The following is a 22,058-nucleotide window of genomic DNA, read 5'->3' on the forward strand; positions in this document are numbered from 1 at the left end:
TTGCTGCAATCTTTCACAAGTTTTTCACCTATACCTGACTCTTGGGTATGTCTTAAGAGTCTCACCTTTATAAAGTCTCTCCAGAAATGTAACTTAGTCTTCATAAAGCAAATTATTCTTTGTCTTAGTTTATACAATTTAAAAAATTAAATTATGTAATTACAACAAAAATTACAAGTGGCCTAAACAGTTTGGAAAGTGGGGCAGTGGGTTGCTGGAGCCAGCTCCCACCAGTTCAGGATTCAACTGGATGCATCTTTTCCCAGGTCCTCATTTAACGACCTCACTTTGGTAGCTTGAAATCAGCCATGGTGGGAGTATTTACACCATGGATATAAAAAAACATTATAAATCAAGGGGTTTTTTCAGAGAGCCAGGTATTAAACATTTACCAGCACAGCACAAGTACTGAGTATATAGCTGTCCCTCGGTATCCCAGGGGGATTGGTTTCAGGAGCCCCAAAGATGCCAAAATCCACTGACGCTCAAGAGCCTTATATAATCTGGTACAGTACATTACAATGGATTCAGTCGGCCATCTGCCTCTGTGGATACAACTATATTAGCAAATAGCGTACTGACCAAGACCCTTCAGAATGCTCTAGGTTTCAACCAAGATATTTTTTTAACTCTATTATTTTTTAATTAATTTTTATTGGAGTATGATTGCTTTAGAATGTTGTGTTTGCCTCCACTGCACAACAAAATGTATCAGCCATACACATACAGACATCCCCTCCCTTTAGGACTTCCCTCCCATTTAGGTTACCACAGTGCTCTAGGTGAGTTCCCTGTGCTATACAGCATGTTCCCATCAGTTGTCCGTTTTACACATGGTATCAATAATGTATATGTGTCAATCCCAGTCTCCCAATTCCTCCCTCCCCACCCCTTCCCCCCTTGGTATCCATACATTTGTTCTCTACGTCTGTGTCTCTATTTCTGCTTTGCAACTAAGATCATCTATACCATTTTTCTAGATTCCACATATATGCGTTATTATACGATATTTGCTTTTCTCTTTCTGACTTACTGCACTCTTTATGACACTCTCTAGGTCCATCCACATCTCTACAAATGACCCAATTTCATTCCTTTTTATGGCTGATTAATATTCCATTGTATATATGTACCACATCTTCTTTATCCATTCCTCTATCAATGGACATTTAGGTTGCTTCCATGTCCTGGCTATTGTAAATAGTGCTGCTATGAACATTGGGGTGCAGTGTTTTTTTGAATTATGGTTTCTCTGGGTATATGCTCAATAGTGGGATTGCTGGGTCATATGGTATCAACCAAGATATTTTATAAGGGAAATGGTTAAGCAGAGTATGGTTAAGAAAGTTCCTACTTTATCTTCAAGAAGGGCCAATGGAGGACAATAATTGTTTTCATATGTCTTTTAAGCACTGAATCACATTTTATTTTGACCAAAGTTAACAAAAGATTATTATTCTTTCTTAAGTAACCTGTCAGATCTAAAATTCATTGATTCTATATTCTTACCGTTTTGTGATCATTAACAATCATAAGTTCCAAATATTTCATTTCTTCAAACACACCACGAGATGGCTGTGGAAAATAAAAATATGTGGTCAGAATGGTGGTTGATAGAAAATATCTCTGATGCTGACTGTTAAGTGGTAGACTGACTTTGAATTTCAGAAGAACTCTTTGCTGCTCACTTTATGAACATCCTCAAAGAAACTTGGTCAGGGAAATGAAAAAAATAGTGACTGTAAAGTGTGGGTAAACATACAAGTATTCAGAAAAGAACTGTATTTAATTATCATTAAAGTATTCATCCAGATAGAGAGAGCTCATGTTGTTTTTATTTGATTTTTATATGTAAAAATATTCTAGAGAAAAATTTTCAGTGTAATTCTGTTAAAATAAATAAATCTCAATTTCTTTGGCATTAGGATACGATAAAAATATTCACATCTACTCAAAACTTCAAAGAAAAACTGCACAAAACTTTAATTAGAATAGCACAGTACATCTGGAACAGGTACCAATGTAATCATATAGAAACCTTAATTCAGTGGAGTGAAGTTCTCATAATAATGTATTAATTCTTAACCACACAACTTCTCAAAGGAACAAATGTTGACAGTTACAATATTCTGAATTCTTCTAAATTTTGATTACTACTAGATAATCCTTTAAGAGCAAGGGCTAAGGATTTTAGCTGTCGTTTGGACTTTTATTTCTTTTTCATAGTTGGAAGAGTACATGAGCATTGATCAGTTGTATTTGATAGGGGCGGGCTGTAGTGAAACATCAATAGCCTATATAAAACTTATTACCAGCTGCATCTTCAAGAGTAAGCAAAAAGAGATCTCTAAGTTAAAAAAAGTTGTTTCCATAATCACCATAATACAAAGACAGGCTCATAAAAGAGGATGATTTGACCTACAACCAAGTTTTTGATGGCTGGTGGTCTAATTTTTTCACAAAAGTACATTCAGCAAAACATTATCTAAAGTGTGCAATTTTCAGAATAATTACTCATTAAGTTATCTAGCAAATTACCATGTAATCTATATGCCATGGAATTAATTTTCGGTTACATAGCATTCACCATGTAATTACTAAACAGTCCCCATCATTACAGCTTTCTAATCTATTATGAAATAGACTAGGAAGATAATTTCAGTTACAAAGCCCCTATACATTTATCAGTACATGGGAGCTCTATGACAGTTGTTGATTATATAATTACATGATTCTTATTTAGTAACTGTCATGATACTAATGGTCAAAGAGATTTATTCTGTTCAGAAAAACACATCCAGCTTCAAAGTGTGGTATAACTGTTTTTAATTTGAAAAGAAATACAAATAGGCATGATTAGTCAACATTTCAAAACCTAACTCTTCCCCTACTTTTTTGTTAGTAGATCATTTTATATGATAAGTCATACCAGAAAAAAATAAACAAATAAAAAGCCTGCTCTACTTTCAACAGAAAAAATGCACTGCAATTTTCATAAGAAAAATGCTTTGAAAACAATACATTCTTCAGATGCCTTCAGGGTTCATAGAACATCAAAATCAGTTTGTATCACTTACAGGGAAAGCTGAATAAAAAGCACCATGCCCATAAGACTCAAGTCATAGGGTATTTTTGTTTTGGGTTTTGTTTGTAAGAGGAAATTGCCCAAATCTAAACCGTTTTAGGTACACTTAGCCACAGTGTGATGACAGGCACACAATTTGAGTGAAAGAGCCCGGCCTACGACTCAACGCCACACTCACATTCGCTGCTCTCTTCCTTCTCCTTTTCAACCACTGTAATTCAGATAGGAAGGGCCACTGGTCACTGCTTTCCATACCTGTGCAAAAGAAAAAAAATACCCAAATTTATGTTTGACTGCATTTCAATGGGAGAATGTTTTAAAAATATATGAAGGAAAAGTAGCACTGATAGCATTTGTCATCTCAAAATCAAAATAAACTAAGGTGAAAAAAGCACGCCAATCATTAAATATTTCACATGTTTAGTCACAAATATTAATATAATTCAAAGGTATAATTTTCTTCTGAACCTCATGAAAAACTTTACGAGCTATTCAAGACTCCTTGGAGTATGCGTATTTCATCTACAACCACCTGACCCTGGATATCTGAAAATTTAGAAGAATTCTACTATGCTTAATTCATTTTAGAATTAAAAATAATGTCTGGCATAAGCTTTTGCATAAATTACTAAAGATTTTGGGTATTAATATACAGAAGTAACATCACGTACTCCAATAATCCAAAAGAAGCTTTTGCCACATCAGCATGCTTGAGATGCCACAGGACAAGAGCATAAGACACTCCAAGCTGGTTAAAGAGCAGCAAACTTCCAGGAAAATCTAAGGATGGACCTCCCTGTAAATCACTCTGTTAAATCTGGCCACACTCTCCAGTTCCTAACACAGCTTTACTTCTGGGCTTCATATTTCAGTCTTTCCATCAGAAATGACTCTCTATGCTTCATTACATTAAAGCCACAGTTCACTCTACTGCCCACCCACACTGCTCACTCCAGATCTCAAACCTACTCCATTTCCCAACAAGCCTGCATGTGCAACTGAGCTCCAAGTCAAGGCTCCTAGTACATAAAATAGAGTGGCTTCTTTAATTAAAACTTACTGAGATTCTTCATTTGCTTAGAATATTGTCCTGCCAAGGTTTTCTCAATTATGTGTGGTCGACCTGTGCTTTTCTGAAACAAAAACAATTGTAGTCAATTAAAAAGCAAGATGTGATCACACCTCTACGGAACAGTGTTAGCACTTTCTATAATATCTTTCCTAAAATGGAAACACTTATATGCTGATGTGTTAGTTATCAAAAATGAAAAGTAGATGGTTTATTGAAACTTGAATTTTAAATAAAATAGAGCATCATCCAGTTGCCCCAGTTTAGATAAAAGCATAGTTTCATTAGCTACTCTTAAACTTTGGCTTTCTTCAAAGCCATGAATAGGAAATTCACAAGAAAAAAATACAAATGGGCAATGAATATATTTTTTAAAAGGTAAATACTACTTGAATGCTCCTTCAAAATGCAAATAAAAAGATATACCAATTACTGACATCAAGTTGGCAAAGGTTTAAAAATTATGATAACTCTAGTCAATTATAGTTGCAAGGCAAAACACTTTCACGCTGCTGGTAGGAGTAAATTGGTAGCATAGTTCAGAGAGAAATTTAGCAATTCTATCAACAATCTTGACAATATTCATATCCTTTGCCCTAGATACTATACTTTTAGAAAAGTCTTATTTCCATCACTACTATTAGCTTCCATTACTGAGTGCATAGTGTGTGCCAGCCAATTTAATCCTCACGAGAACTCCATACAGTGCATATTTTATCCCCATTTTACTAATTAAAATATTGAGGCTCAGAGAGATACATTGTTGAGTTAAAATTATATTACAAAATAATGATCTAATTTATTTTTGAAAATATGGGAACATAACATTGAAAAACTGGAAGAATGTACACTGAAAGGTGAGGAGAAGTTATCTCTGGGGGATGGGATAATGGATAATTACTATTTGGTTAAGTATTTGCTTAATTTGCTTTTCCAAATTCCTTACAGTGTTTTATAATCAGAAAAGTTATTTTTAAAAGTGTTCTTAATAGATTACATAAAAGACAATAATGAAAAGTTTTGCTCTTTATTTATTACTTGAGAAATAACATGAATTCTTACTATAAATACTTGATCCATATTACTGGACTTATTATAAAGCATACTAAAATTAATAATAATAATAAACTAAACATCAAACATCTAAATTCAGACTCCCCTGGTGACACAGTGGTTAAGAATCCACCTGCCAATGCAGGAGACACAGGTTCGAGCCCTGGACCAGGAAGATTCCACATGCCGTAGAGCAACTAACCCCGTGCGCCACAACTACTGAAGCCCGTGCACCTGGAGCCCGTGCTCCGCAACAAGAGAAGCCACCACAATGAGAAGCCCGCGCACCAAAACGAAGAGTAGCCCCCGCTCGCCGCAACTAGAGAAAACCCGCATGCGGCAACGAAGACCCAACACGGTCTAAAATAAATAAAAGTTTTGTTTTTTAATGGACTGTATTTTTTTAAAAAATCTAAATTCAAGTAGACTAAACTCTTAATTCTGGTATCAGGTGAAAAGAAAGATACATAGAGTGATGAAACTCACAACTAGCAACATAATTTTAAAAACTGACTAATTTAAAGTTTCAAGCAGTGCTCCTTTCCCTCTACCCATGATGAAAATGAGGATAAATCATTACATGATTATGTAATCATTACATCATGAATGAAAGGCAGGCAGTAAAAAAGGAAGGCAAAAAAGAAAAGTCATGAAGTATATAACAATCAGCTCCTGAAGAATATGATTATGGGTTTAACAATGCAAAAGCAATGCTTTAAACATTATGATAGTAACAGTTTATAAATCTCTTCACGAGTTTAATAGACATAGTCACATATATTTATTAATTCATCAAATGTGTAAAATTGCCCTACTAGGGATGTAATGAAAAAGTATCTCATTTTACCTATTTAAAAACTCAAGGCTTAGGGAGTTGTTATTTTGGGTTTTTTGTTTTGTTCTTTGTTTTTGTTTTTGTTTTGCTTTGTTTTGTTTTAGAGTCACAGGGCCATTAATCAATACCAGAAATCAAAGTCAATTTTTTGCTTGATGAGTCAAATAATTTTGCTGTGTACAGGTTATCTACCTACAATTGGAGTAGGGGAAAAATATTTTACTTAATCGAAATGTCTTTATCTAGGTGGGATGGCCTTCATTATCTGGTAATTTTTATAATTACTAGTTGAAAAATAATACTGGTTTATTCAAACATAAAACATTTAAAACTTAATGACTTTCCTGCCTCAAATTTGAAATTACTCCATATTCACACATGCACAGCAACATAAAGAAAATAAACGTTTGTCAACTGTTCTTGTCAATAGCCTGAATGACTATTTCCTGTCTCAAAATTATTTTGTCTACATTTGAAATCTCTAAAGATTAAAAAAAAAAACAAGGGCTTCCCTGGTGGCGCAGTGGTTGAGAGTCCGCCTGCCGATGCAGGGGACACGGGTTTGTGCCCCGGTCCAGGAAGATCCCACATGCCGCGGAGCGGCTGGGCCCATGAGCCATGGCCGCTGAGCCTGCGCGTCTGGAGCCTGTGCTCTGGGCCACAACGCTGAGAGGCTCGCGGACCGCAAAAAAAAAAAAAAAAAAAAAAAAACACATTTTCTGCTCCCCATCAATGATTGCAATATCCTGACTCTATCACTTTCAAAATATTCTTTTCCCATTAGCAGTTCTTTTCACTGATATGACACCCCTACTGTTACATCTTAGTGCCTTCACCTCCTACCATTCTCCCCTGTCTGCTCCTCTCCAACCTAGTTGGGTTCCTCACAGTTCCTAGAACACACTGGGAATACTCCTGCCTCAGGGCCTTTGCATTTGCTCTTCTCCTGCAATGCTTTTCTAGCCCCCTAATTTCCTGAGGGTCTTCATTCAAAACTCACCACCTTACTGTGTGTTAAAATATAAATTTTAACTCTCCTCTCCACTTTCCTGGCTTCATTTTTTCTCCTTAGCGTGCACTATACAACATACCATATGCAATTACTTATCCACCTATTTATTCCTGTCTCTGCCCCTGTAGCTAACAAGCCCTACTAGGCTCAGGCTCTGTGTCTATTTTGTTCACCACTGTATCCCCAGCACCTAAAATACTACCCAGTATGTAGAAAGCCTTCATTACAATATTTTTTAATATATATATTAAATATTAAATTTGGTTGCCTTCTATTAGTGAGCAAGATGGTTAGAGTACATGATTTACTTTTTTCCAGTTTTATTGAGATCTTATTGAAATATAGCATTGGATATGTTTAAAGTGTACAACATAATGATTTGATATGTGTATATATTACACAATAATCACCACAATAAGTTTAGCTAACATCCATCACCTCACATAGTTACACATTTTTTACTTGTGATGAGAACTTTTAAAATCTATTCTCTTAGCAGCTTTCAAATATACAATACTGTATTGTTAACGATAGTTACATGTTGTACATTACATCCCCAGAATTTATCTTATAACTGGAAGTTTGTACCTTTTGACCACCTTCACTCATTTCCCCCACTGGACTCTGGTAACCAGTAATCTATTCTCTGTTTACATGAGTTCAGTTTTTTTAGATTCTACATGTGAGTGAAATTATACAGCATTTGTTTTTCCCTGGCTGATTTATTTCACTCAGCATAATGCCTTCTTGATTTCTTATCTAGGTTGCTGGCCTATACATGACTCCTAACATTATTTTCTCCCCTATCTCAAAAAAAAACTAAATATTGTATAATATAATCATAGTTCACCCCACAGATGTCCCCACTGAAGATTCTTAGACTCACAAAAGTTATGTACTTGCTTACAGTCATACAATTATCTAAAGACCGTGAGAATAAAAGCTAGCTTAAAGGAAAACAAGGTGGTCAGTACAAAATAGAGCATCCTCTCTGCTTTCAGTAGACTGGAAAGAACTGGTCTTAGCTTTAGAAAACCTAGGTTTGATGCTTCTTACCATGCCTTACTGGTATGTGACCTGGGATGTGTAACTTAAGCTTCAAAACTCATGGTATCAGTCCAAGTGTGAAATAAGGTGCTATAGATAAACGCACTTTGAAATCTACCAGATTGTCTCTTTATTGCTCAAAAACAAAGATGCTGGAAAAGTAAGGAAAAGGAAACCATAAGGAAACTGATGTCACAGTCAGACTCACCTCATCATGAACCAGCTCCAGTGGTTCTATCATATACACCGAGGTATTATCTTCAAACATACCACTGTGAAAAGAAACCACAGGAGGAGAGAGTTAACAAATATAGCAAACATAGTATGTCTTTAAAGATAAAGAGTGTATCTGAATAAATACCTTTATACTGTCCCAAATCAAATTCACATACCTGCATGGAATCACACTGTGGTCCCACCACTGCACTAGACAGCGTATAGGCTACAGAGAGTGTAAAAAGTGTACACCAAGAGCATACACATTATACCTGGCATAATTAGTATTGAAATTAAATGGACAGATAAGAAGATTAAACTGGGATAGAACTATTCAGGCTGTTCCAGTATCTCAAGTTATTATTACAGAACCATGTACAACTAGCACAAATTTGTTATGCAAATCCAATATCATCTGGTAGAAAATAGACAGGTTCTTCATGTATAAGAAAAAGCTAAAACCACCTGATTCTGAAGAGGCAAACAGAAGTATCTTTACGCTTGCAAGTTGCGAATTTCCATTAAGACTCTGTGTTGAAAATCGCATTTAAGAGACAGGATTTTTTATAAAGTGTGGAGATAGGATTTTCAAGATCCCTTTCATCACACGGCCACAAAAGACCTTTACATCAAGTGTTACTGTGTTCAAGTCTAAAAGGCACCTACAGATGTTTCTTAAGAGCCTTCCTGAAAGCCGAAGCATGGGCTCCTCTCTTTCGAACCCCACCCTTGCCTGGCCACCTCCTTCTTATCCTTAGGTTATGCTGAGTGATAGTTCCTCTGGGGGATACCTCTGGGAAACCTTTCTGGACTAGGGTCGGTCATCCCAAAAGTCCCTGTCCTTCCCCTTCACAGTACCCACCAAAATGGCAATTAAATAATAATCTGTACAATCATTTGTTTAATCTCTATATCACCGGCAAACTCTATGTGTTAAGAGAGCAGGGACTTTGCCCTCCTTGTTCATGACTCCACATCCACTCTCTAACCCAGGACTGGTACAGAAGAGTCACTAAAATAACTATGAAAGACAAGATGGAAAGGGTGAATGGGTGAAACCAAGTTCATTCTCCCAATGACAGTCCCACATACTGAAGTCCATTGCAGGTCGACAGAGCCACCCTGGAGTCCTTGATACCTCTGATGTTTCCATGGTAATAACAGTGCTCTCCACCCTGCAATGCAGAAGAAGATTTCATTGACAAATTATGCTTTCTCCATCACGATTCGCTCTTTGGGATGATTCTGTAAAGCAAAAAGAAAGGCAAGGATGATCCTAGAAACTCCTCCTGTTTGATAGGAAATCTCAAAGAGCACTAGGCAATTTTTCAACTTTTCTATAAGAAGCAGGTGTATATTCAATGTAATGAAGGAGAAAAGCCTTTAACAGAGGAATAGGACACCAATGCAACTGGAACAACTTATATACCTTTCCTAAGCATGTGAGGGAGTAGACACTTACCAGATACTGTTAGGGAATAAAGTCTTCTACATCACTGAGGAGAGGTCCCCAAAGGTGCTGTTTAGAATCATTTTTTTATGGAAAACTACACAAAGCTTGGGGATTTGCTTTCTTACCCTTTAAAATCAGTTTTTTAATTTTTTTAGAAATAATATACGAACTTAGTTTTCAAAGGCAAATAGTAACTGCGAGGACTGTTTTAAACAACACAGCAGTTTCCTGTCGCTTTCTCTCACCACCGACACATTTTTAACACTTTTAGCTGTTTCTTCTGTTGTTTACCAATGCATTTCTTTTTTTTTTTTTTTTTTTTTGTGGTACGCGGGCCTCTCACTGTTGTGGCCTCTCCCGTTGCGAACACAGGCTCCGGATGCACAGGCTCAGTGGCCATGGCTCACGGGCCCAGCCGCTCCGCGGCATGTGGGATCCTCCCAGACCGGGGCACGAACCCGTGTCCCCTGCATCGGCAGGCAGACTCTCAACCACTGCGCCACCAGGGAAGCCCACCAATGTATTTCTGAATGGAATATTTATACTGTTATGTCCTGATTTATTTCACTTTAGAAATTACCTTCCTAATATAGAATCTTGAAATCCCCTCTCACCCCCGATACATTCCAACACACATCACAGGCTTTTGGTTAAATTGATATTTAGTGTTTGTATTATGACTATGCACATATTGTTCATAGCTGTGCCACTCTGATTACATTGTCTTTTTTGCGCCATTTTAAATTTTTTCGAGAACTTTTATTTTCTTCTTTGGTTTTCCATGTATTTAGCACGTACATAGACCCTATTATCTAAAACATTATCTATAACTCTTCTAAGTATGGTCAAGCACATCAGGTAATTTATCACATCGCTTTGCTCCTGGAGACACCCCTCTTGCTTCACCCTCCTGCCGGGCCTGATGCACAGCTGCTTTACAGGACTTGTCTGTAGCATCATCCTGGGAACTCCTTTGTCCCCTTTCTGTATTGAATCCTAGATCCCATGTCTTCTCCATTCATGGCCCCCTTTCCTGGAGGTATACATCCCCTGGTAATTTGTTGAAAAAGTGTTTGTAGAAGATAAATTTGATGAGAATTTGCATGTTTGAAAACCCCTTTTCCTATCTTCACCCTAGATTGATCTTGTGGGTGGGTAGAGAATTTTAGATAGACAATTATTTTCTCTCAGCATTTCAAAGGAATTGTGCACAGTCTTCAAGCTTCTAATGTTGCTGTTGAGAACTGGAAATTATTCTAATTGTTGACGCTGTCTATACAATCTATTTTTCCCCTTTCAAGAAGACTGTAGGAAATTCTATTCACACCCGTTTTCACAAAATCTCAGGATGTGCCTCAGTGGGGACTTTGCTTACTGATTGCACTGGGCACTCTGTGGCACCTTTGAATCCAGAAAATGCACTCTACCCAATATTCTGTAATCATCTATATGGGAAAAGAATCTGAAAAAGAATGGATATATGTATAATATATGTAACTGAATCACTTTGCTGTACACCGGAAAGTAACACAACATTGTAAATCAACTATAGTCCAATATAAAATAAAAATTAAAAAAAAAATAACTCAGAGTCCTCATGAAACATATTTGAGCCTATGGCAGTGCAGGTAATAAATAATATATCCATTAAAATATTTAAAAAAGGAAAATGCATGCACTTCAGTTCTGGGAAACTTCTATTATTTCTCTGATAACCCCCCTCCTTTCCATTTTTCTCTACAAGCTGAGCTCTTCTACCAGAGTAGAGAAGGAATGGCTGCCTGTCTATCTGGGGTAAGGAGAAGATCAGGAATTTAGTACCTTCTCTATGTAGACTTTCAACCAATCTTTCTGTTTTCTGGCACCTTCGATTCCTGGGGCTTTCTGGGTGCAGAGACACAAGCTGGCTTTGTTCTGCTTGGTTTTGTCCCAGTGGAACTTAGCAAAGCAAGAAAAAACCCTCATCCATCTGCTTTCTATCACCTACAATTTTACAGACACCTCTGGTCAGCTGTCATCTCTTCTCGTCTTTATCCTTGTTTACACCCTTTTTAAAATTCCTTAACTGTTATTTGCGTGGCTTATTATCAGGAAATTGAGATAAATATAAACACTGAATCCACATTGCCTAACCAGAAGCTTCCTATTTGTTTTCTTTTATTTATTTTATATTGAAGTATAGTTGATTTACAATGTTGTGTTAGTTTCAGGTGTATCGCAAAGGGATTCAGTTATACATACATATATATCTCATTTTTTTCAGATTCTTTTCCCATATAGGTAATTACAAAATATTGAATATAGTTCCCTGTGCTATACAGCAGGTCCTTGTTGGTTACCTATTTTATATACAGTAGTGTGTATATGTTAATCACAAATTCCTTAAAGAGAATACTGACTTTGACTTTTTATTAATGATTTACATTTATCTTGATCACTGCTTATTAAAGTGTATTACAATAGCCTCAGAGGCTACTTAAGTGCCTAAAGGGGTTCACCCACACATCAAATCACCACTCCCCAACCAACTCAGTTTGTTTCCTTTTAGTAACTATAATACACACTTTCAATGTTCGTTTCTAAAATTGGTATTCTAATATTTTTACTATTTTGTAAAGGATTGCTTTTCCGTTCTCAAAGAGCAACTCTGTATATAAGTAATGACTTCTATATAATATGCCAAGTTCTATCTGCATTTTCAACTCTGGAACTTATAAGCACAAATGGTATCACACATTTCAGTAATTTGAGAATCCAGGTCGATACTCGGCAATTACATTTCAGACTCTTCCCATGATTCTAAAAACAACCATAGGTAACTGTAAATTCCATCAAACCAGTTATTTAGCACTTTGTGTCACACCAAAAGGCTATCTTAGGTCAGGAGATTGTTAGAAGTACACAGCAAACACTGTCATATTTATTTGACCTTTCTAAGAAGAGCTCTGTTTTTTAGATTTTCCTACAAACAATCTTTTTCCCCCCAGAAAATATTTCCAAGTCCTTTCCTAGATTTCAGTTTCATTCGCTTGCTGAAGGTTGATGCTCTCTCAGTATAAAGGTCATTGGTACCTGTTTGAGTTAAGGCAGAATATTATCTGAAGGGAACTCTTTGGTTCACTGTATATCTGGTTGTGGATCACCATATTTTCTTGACTTTAAATGATATTTGTGGTAACATCTAATCCCTGATGTTTATCATAAGAAAGCTTTAGTATCTAAATTGTGGGATTACATTAAGCACTATAAGCAATTTGGCAGTTCTAATTTAGTGTTAGTATTAGTAGCATTTGAGGATTTTCTGAGTTTCTTATTGCTAAATTTATACCAAGTGTTTGAGAAAGCATTACCAGAAAAATACTGTTTGGCAACTCTCCGGATTATGCAGCATTTTGTTAACACCACTACAAAGTAACATCTTCGGGTATTTCATATTAAATAAATCCCCGTTAAGAAGACGTATTCCCTCTTGGATATCAGGATGACAGGAGCGGGTCACTGCAGAAGGGCCCCTTGCAGAGGGCCTCGTTAACAAAGACATTGAGTAGTCAGCTCTGGGGGTGTCTCCACCCAAGGAGCTAGCTATCTGGAACACTCACTGTCTCACTGTAACTGCTATCTCTATGCACAAATAGGAAGACACTCACAAAGTGCTAAAAGGCTCCGCCAAAGACAGCAAAAAGCCAAACTACATCCCACAACTTCAGGCTCCAGTGTTTCTTTCTCCAATCAGGAAGGCCTCAGACAGTTCAAGAGTGCTGGCCAGACCCTTCGAGATCACCACTTATGAGCGGATCACAGATCTGTGACTAGGCAAACGGCAGACAGGAGAACCACAAAGGGCTCACTCAGCACATGACACAAGTCTATGTGTGCCTCCATGGGCATCAGCGTTTTCAGATTAAAAACTGTCAGTCAGTTACTTATAGTCAACAAAAATGGAACATCTAATAAATGAAGATTACTGGGTAGTCAAAGGAACTTAAAAATCCTAGCAAGTGTACTCCCCAACTTTCTCAGCCCACCACTTCCACATAAGATCCCACAAGCCAGGTAATGCTCAAACAACCCCATTGGAAACCATCAGGCAACTCCCGCAAATAATGAAACACCGAAGTCGTGTGCATCCTTTAACACATTTCCTAATCAGATGAGTAACAGCTCTGTGAGTCTAGTGATAACTTTGTGAGGGAAAAAAAGATTTGGCTCCCTGCTATTATTGACTGAATGACAGAAATGATTTGATTCTACTCACTTTATTTTTTTCACTTTTTTTTGTTCTTTTTTTAAAATTGGAATATAGTTGACTTACAACGTTGTGTTAGTTTCAGGTATACAGCAAAGTGATTCAGTTTATCTATCTATATTCTTTTTTAGATTCTTTTACATTATAGGTTATTACAAGATATTGAGTATAGTTCCTTGTGCTATAATACAGTAGGTCCTTGTTGGTTATCTATTTTATATATAGTAGTGTGTATATTTTAACCCCATACTCCTCCACCTTCCCCTTTGATTTTACTCATTTTAAATAGAACCTATTGGAAACAGAATCTATCGTTTCAATATAATTTATTTTAAAATTGTCCCACCTTTCTGTCTGTTTAATTATCTCATCTGCTTCAGTAAAGTTCAATCAGCCAATTCTTATTATCTTCATTGCTTAAGAAACCCTCATAAACCTGGGCATTCATGGTGACCAGGCACTGATGTTTTCAATCAACTCCTGTACATCTGGATAAACATTTGAAAAGAAACTCCACAGGCCACATCTCACAAATGTGTATATTATGATATTCCAGGTTCTGAATATGGTAATTAAAAACTCTGACACTATACTCAAGTGTTTATTCTATATGCATATCTTTAAATACTTCAAACTTGTCAACCAGCATGATATATCAATCTATTTAATAAATCATTGGGCTGTTTGCAAAAAAAGAAATGTTTTTAAAAATCTATGGGCTTCCTTGGTGGCACAGTGGTTAAGAATCCACCTGCCAATGCAGGGGACACGGGTTCAAGCCCTGGTCCAGGAAGAGCCCACATGCCACGGAGCAACTAAGCCCGTGCACCACAACTACTGAGCCTGTGCTCGAGAGCCCACGAGCCACAACTATTGAGCCCATGTGCCACAACTACTGAAGCCCACGTGCCTAGAGCCCGTGCTCCACAATAAGAGAAGCCACTGTAATGAGAAGTCTGTGCACTGCAACAAAGAGTAGCCCCCGCTCAGCACAACTAGAGAAAGCCCACGTGTATCAACAAAGACCCAGCACAGCTAAAAATAAAATTTTTAAAAAACTATAATGGGAGGCTTCCCTGGTGGCACAGTGGTTGAGAGTCCGCCTGCCAATGCAGGGGACATGGGTTCGTGCCCCGGTCCAGGAAGATCCCACATGCTGCGGAGCGGCTGGGCCCATGAGCCATGGCCGCTGAGCCTGCACGTCCGGGGCCTGTGCTCCACAACGGGAGAGGCCACAGCAGTGAGAGGCCCGCGTACCGCAAAAAAAAAAAAAAAAAATCGATAATGGGACACATGTACCTGAATTTGAATACTACAGAAAAAGGATACAAAAAACATTTCAGAGAATTGGACAACTTGAGAACTCAACACCTGTTTAATTATTTACCTTCATTAAACTCAAGGGGAAAAACATGTTCAGGTATGAGAAGTTTGGCTGTACTATATATATTTTAATGCTACATACATTTTTAATAGTTCACACAAATCACACTATTCAAATTTAAAATAGCTTTGTGAGAAGCCAGTGTGGTCTGCTCTCTTGATTTCCTGGGGAATTCTTTTAGCCTCCCAGTCAGGAGCGTTGCCCACAGAAGCCCATTCCCTCTGACAACAGTGCCTGCCAAGAAGCCTTCATGGACGAAGCGAGCTTGAGCTGAACCATGGTAATGATTTGATAAGGAAAGCATAAAAAACATTCTAGGAGGTCGACGTGATTAAAATGACAAAAGAACAAAGGCGAGAATAGAATATAGAACCCACAAGGACAGGGATTTTTGTCTGCTTGGTTCACTAATGCACATCCAGCTCCTAGATCAGCGACTAGCTCAGAGTGAGTGAAATCAATATCTGTTTAATAGATAAATAAAAATGGCTTCTTCATGAGCCTAAGTGACAAGACCAATCTGAAAGGACCAGAGGATTTATGTTTGTTGAGACAGTGGGTAAATAAACTCCCATTACCTACTTGAGAAGTTTTTTATTTTGAGATGCTCTTTTATAGAGTATAATTCAGTGGGTTTTAGTATATTAAAACAGGGTCGTGTAACAATCACCACTTTCTAATTCCAGGATATTTTCATTACCTCAAAAGGAAATCCTTTGCCCATTAGCAGTCATTCCCCATTCCTCCTTATACCTCCCTAACCTCCCCCAGCCCCTGGCAACCACTAATGTACTTTCAGTCTCTATGAATTTCCCTACTCTGGACATTTCAAATAAATGGAACCACATAATATGTGGTCCTTTGGAACTAATTTCTTTCATTTAGCGTAATATTTATAAGATTCATCCATGTTGTAGCATCTATCAATCAGTACTTCATTCCTTTTTATAGCTGAATAATATACCACGTTCTGTTTATTTATTCACCAACTGATGGACATTCGGTTTGTTTCCATTTTTTTGCTATTACGAATAACACTGCTATAAACATCCATGTACAAATTTTTTCTTGGACATAACATTTTCAATTCACTTGGATATATACCGAGATGTAGAATTGCTGGGTCACAAGATAATTCTATGCTTAAATTCTTGAGGACCTGCCGAACTATTTTCCAGAGCAGATCCACCATTTTCCATTCCCATCAACAGTATATGAGGGCTCCAGTTCTCCAGATCCTTGTCTGCACTTGCTATTGTCCATGGTTTTGGTTGTAGCCATACTAGAGGGTGTGAAGTGGTACCCATCCAAGTTTAAAATCAAATGAGAGAGTGACACAGGTGAAATAGGGATCAAAATATCACCTTCAATTTTAGTGTTGCTACATTGGAGGAGAGGATCAGCTGAGAATCCAGTGGGCCTACTAATGCTGCTGCCTAAGTTAGCCGGACTTACCCACCAAGGCACAGACAACATGGGATAACCAACACCCTCCCCCAACCCACCCACACCCACAAGGGCTGCCACTGCACAACTGAGAACAAGTAGAGAAAATGTGCCCTTCCTGTAGGGAGGTGGATCTCACCCAAAAAAGGGAGGAAAGGTCTATGTAGCCGTGCCCAGCTCCTTCCCACCAGTTAAGTCGCTCTTCTTTCCCTGGGCAAGAGGGAGCAAGGGGACAGGAAGAAGCCAGGGTGAGACAATAGAGCTAGGAAAGGACGATTTCCTCACCCCTTAATAAGGATGAAGAGTAATAAAGGGAAGTAGGGACAGAAGTACTGTATCTATCTTTTCGGTCTTACACTGTTGGCCAGGTGGCAGTTCTTTTCATAAGAAGAGAAACCAAAGTATTAGTAGGCATTTAAAGTTAATGGTTCACCTAAAAGGGATTTAATAGAAATATATTAAATTTGAAAATAACTATTATACCATCATACTGATGCCTAACTCCTTTAGAAGAACTGACACACTAAAAATTAACTTTTTAATAGTTTCATCAACAAAGTTGACCAACAAATCAACAAAGTTGTTTTGTCACATACTGTGTGCAAAGCACTGTGTTAGGAACTCTAACAAAAGCTATCGCTCGGGCTTTCCTGGTGGCGCAGTGGTTGGGAGTCCGCCTGCTGATGCGGCGGACGCGGGTTCGTGCCTTGGTCCGAGAGGATCCCGCGTGCCGCGGAGCGGCTGGGCCCGTGGGCCGTGGCCGCTGGGCCTGCGCGTCCGGCGCCTGTGCTCCGCGGTGTGAGAGGCCACAGTAGGCGGGGGTGGGGGGGCCGGGGGGGGGCCGGGGCGTACCGCAAAAAAAGAAAGCTATCGCTCTGTTGGTGCACAAGGAAAGTTCTTCCATGTGCATTTACTAATACCTGGCACCTATTCTATACTGCCTACCTAATCTGCTGATCTCTCCAGTTCCTATATTTGCTTCACAAGGAAAGAAGCCCATTTAGCCCACTTTCATCCAATAAAAGTAAAAGCCTAAGACTTTAGCCTCTTCTTAACTAGAAGTGGGAACTAGGTAGGGGCTTCATAGCTGTGATATGGGAAGACCTAGACAGGTTCCTCCTAAGTGTGGTTCATCACTTTGTTCGACTCTAATTCTCAGAATATTTTAAACATCCACATTCAGATTTCACTTCAAAGCCAAGTAGCCTATTAGTGATTCTGTTCCTCCCTAGTCATGTGAATAATGGGGTGTGTGTGTGTGTGTGCGTGCATGTGCACGCACATGTACTTCTGTCTAAATAGTTTGAGATCTTCGGAAGAAAGGTTGCACGGGTGTAAAAACAGGTTTATTTAATCTAGCCATTCTTACATACTGATTTTCTTTTCTGGTACTTGATACAAAGATATTCTTAAACAACATGGAAGGCAATGTGAAGTTTAAAAACATGTTTTTAAAAATGTGTATGTAATGGTAGTAGAAGCATGAATTTATACAAACTTTCAGAAAAAAAAAACTCTCAATATGGAGCAAAAGCCTTAAAAATATACCAACTCTTTTGTTTGTTTGTTTGTTTTTCGGTACGCGGGCCTCTCACTGTTGTGGCCTCTCCCGTTGCGGCGCACAGGCTCCAGACGCGCAGGCTCTGCGGCCATGGCTCACGGGCCCAGCCGCTCCGCGGCATGCGGGATCCTCCTGGACCGGTGCACGAACCCGCATCTCTTGCATCGGCAGGCGGACTCTCAACCACTGAGCCACCAGGGAAGCCCTATACCAACTCTTTAACCCAGAAAATTCCACTCTCAAAATTAGTCCTTAATCAATTATTAAAGAAGTGTTCAAAATGTATCTGGAAGGCCTTTCCTTAAAGTTATTTGTACAGTGAAAGAGTAGAAGCAATCTAAATGTCTATCATTATGGGATTAAACAAATTATAGCAAATGAATTGGAAACAATATGATACACTTTTTAAAAATAAAAGTTTAGAAGAATTTTTAATGAATGCTAAAATGTTTATAATATTGTTAGGTTAAAAAATTCTCCCACAAGATAATGTGTACCATATCATCTCAGGTTTTAGAGTGTTTATATAGATACATACACATAAAAAACAGACTGTTACCATTCATTCATTACATATAAAGCAAGTAAGTTTGGGTATATAAACTGTTTGGAGAAAATGGGTCATAAATAAGAAAAAAGCAATGAATACAAAACCAAACTGCCATGAACACCTCTTTTGTCAGAGTTAAAATACCCTTTGTTTTAAGTTTTAGTTACAACTGATGCAAGATTTGATGTGTCTTATTCATGATAAGGCCTCCATTTGGGACCTCAAATGACCTCTGAAGGCCAATTACCTATTTCATTTCTTTAAAAAAAAAAAAAACCTTTCTTGTGAGAAGTTTGGATCAGGTTACCGCAGCCTGCAAAGGTGGTTCATTTGCTGAGTCTGTAAAGGTCTCAGGCAATCTTCTCTTCTCCAGACTCATGATTCAGCATCTGCAGTGCTCACAGCACTGGCACAGCTGACAGAAGCTTTGTTTCGTACAAATGCCAGGCAGCACTGTTCCCGTGCTTGATTTAGCATTTCTGTTCACTTTCCACAGCATTAACTTTTAAGGAGATTCAACAACCCCCCAGATGCAGCCTAAGGCGAGAACTGACAGACTAGTAAGAATAATAGATGGAAGTTCTTAATCTAGGGCATAAAGTTCAAAGGTTTGGAACGCACATCAAACTACAAATGTCCCAACTGTTAGCTGGACAGTTATAAATCCGGAGAAATGCCATGACCCCTCATGGCAGTAATCTCAGTTCATACCACCTATAAATACTTGTTAAGAGGTTATCAGACTGACAAGCCCAGGTTACCAGACTGTACAACCCAACAAACCCACACATGAAAGGTCCACTTTTGTGCCAGCGCTCATTAGCAATCCAGGAAACAACCCAGTACTGTTTCCCCCCTTGTTTGTTTCCCTGTTTGTGTCCCACTCCCATGGCACCCATGGACGCTGCTTAGGCTCAACGGCACTCTGTGGCCTTCTTACAAATCAGAGTCTCTGGATGCAGCCATTCCAGGGATTTTCACCCGGACTGGTGGAGAGCAACTGTGTTCCTTACATACAGGTAATCTCTCTCTCTTGTTTTCATCTAAACCCACTTTTCCTTATTGATCTTCCAGGAAGAGAACAGTGAACCTCCAAATGAAAGAAATCAAGCACCCCACTGCATTTATATTACAATGCTTGGTGGCCTTGAGGAGGCTTATGTGTCCTCTTTCCACTTCAATTTCTTCCTTTGAGCAACAGGAATAATAATACCCACCTCAGAGAATTGTTGTGAAGATTGAGAGGGAGAATGTTCCCGACATCTTCCTTTCCCCATCTGTCCTCTGCCCTTCATGGGTACCAAGGTCCCTTGGACTAAACAGTCACTCTAACAGCCCACCCAGTCTGATCATTCAATTTCTCTGCCCATGAGCCTAGTGCTGCCATGGAACTGGAGAGCTCTTGATACCGTTCACTTACATAAGATACTGTATGTATAACCAAAACAATGATCATTTCTTTATTGGCTGGAGTCTCTAACGTTATCTCAAACATTTGTAAATTTTAATCAATTTCTCCTAAACTTATTTTAAATTTAAAAATAATAGCCTTGTATAAGAAGCCAGAGGATTTTAGTGAGATAGACAACAAAACAATGAAGTGTGCAATGAACAGTTCTATGATTAAGTATATTTATACTACAGGATGTCCATGTGCTATTGACCATACCTTAGAGTACTGTGGTTTCCCATTTTCATAGTGAATCTCCACATAATCAGAAGACAGCAAACCACTACAAAGGAAAGAAAATAGAGTGATTTCCACATCTAAGACACTTGGAGGTTTAAAAATAACCAGCTCAATAAATGGATGTGAGAGCTTGTACACTGCAAAGCACTCCAGTCCACAGTAAGGACAGAACAGGTTATCATCAAGAGTCTCAAATGTTATCCAGCAACAAATCATTCCTCCGTCTGTTAAAAAAGATAAAATACAAATAATTTAAAGATGAACTCCTTTTATACACACATTCGTCATTTGATTGATATGTTAATATGGAACAAACAAAAAGGCAGGTAACGGGAGAAGACAGGCTCTCTATAAATCCCACAGTTACGCTCTAAACAATTGGAATCTCAAAACAATCGTTGAGGAAGAGTACAGAGAAAAGACCAGATAGAAAATATTCTAGGCTTTTCAAGCCACAGGGTCTCTATAACAACTACTCAACTCTGCTGTATTATCACGTAAGTAGCCACAGGCAGTATGGTTGTGTTCCAACAACACCTCATTTAGGGACACTGAAATCTGAATTTCACATAATTTTCACCAGTCAGGAAATTTTTCTTCTTTAATTTTTTTCAACCATCTGAAAGTGTAAAAACCTTTCTTAGCTTGAGGTCTGTACAAAAACAGGAATGCTGGATTTGGCCCACGGGCCGTAGTTTGCTAACTCCTGGAATAAAGAATAACAGTTAAGAATATAGACTGTGAAGTCGGAGTGGGGTTTAAAACCTAGCCCAGCTCCTTGTTAGCAGTGTGACTGTGGGCAAGTTACCCAACTCAGCCTTTACGTGAGTCACATGGAGACAACAAAGAGTGTGAATCTCATACACACCAAGAGGATTAAATGAAAGCATCCACATGAGAACTCAGCGCTGAGGATGTGCCCAGTAACGGGCACTGCGGCCGTCACTATTTTTAACTCAGCTTCTCCCAACACATTTCTCCCTATACAACGTGGGAAATAAGAATATGTGCCTCCGAGGCAGCTCTGGATTGTTAGGGCATCTGGGTTCCTGTTTGGGCTCTGCCACTAGAAATAATGATTATAAGAGATCACTCACATGGACTGAACACTTACTACATCCCAGCCACTGTTCTAAGGACTATAAAGGTAGAACCCATTTAATCCTAATGGTAACTGAAGAACAACAGTAGGTTCTACGATGAGCTGGATGTGTGCCCTGCATATAGGCCTAGATTTCCTCTTCTGCAAAAAGGTTGGAGCAGACGATGCCTCAGGTCCCTCTTGCTCTGACATTCTATTTTCTATAATTCTGCCGAGTAGTAGGTTTTCTTATTAGGAAAACTTGACACTGCTTCTTTAACAGAAGGATGGGAGGACCCAATGATTTCACATCATTTTGAGAACTGCACC

The 22,058-nt window shown here is 38.4% G+C and overlaps 1 protein-coding gene across 4 annotated transcripts in view; it reads right to left on the minus strand.

The window, feature by feature from the left end:
* The window catches only part of ADAM23 (ADAM metallopeptidase domain 23), a 164,616-nt gene that overhangs the window by 56,593 nt on the left and 85,965 nt on the right, over positions 1 to 22,058 (minus strand). For all 4 annotated transcript variants that reach the window (XM_067740873.1, XM_067740872.1, XM_067740875.1 and 1 more), the window contains exons 4-9: positions 20,627 to 20,690; positions 9,410 to 9,492; positions 8,310 to 8,373; positions 4,146 to 4,218; positions 3,264 to 3,340; positions 1,510 to 1,575 (exon numbers count right to left, since the gene is read on the minus strand). In XM_067740873.1, the coding sequence (XP_067596974.1) occupies positions 1,510 to 1,575; positions 3,264 to 3,340; positions 4,146 to 4,218; positions 8,310 to 8,373; positions 9,410 to 9,492; positions 20,627 to 20,690 (427 nt within the window). The remainder of the gene's footprint in view (positions 1 to 1,509; positions 1,576 to 3,263; positions 3,341 to 4,145; positions 4,219 to 8,309; positions 8,374 to 9,409; positions 9,493 to 20,626; positions 20,691 to 22,058) is intronic.

This window comes from Pseudorca crassidens, chromosome 6, assembly GCF_039906515.1.
Source record: "Pseudorca crassidens isolate mPseCra1 chromosome 6, mPseCra1.hap1, whole genome shotgun sequence".
Lineage (NCBI taxonomy): Eukaryota > Metazoa > Chordata > Mammalia > Artiodactyla > Delphinidae > Pseudorca > Pseudorca crassidens.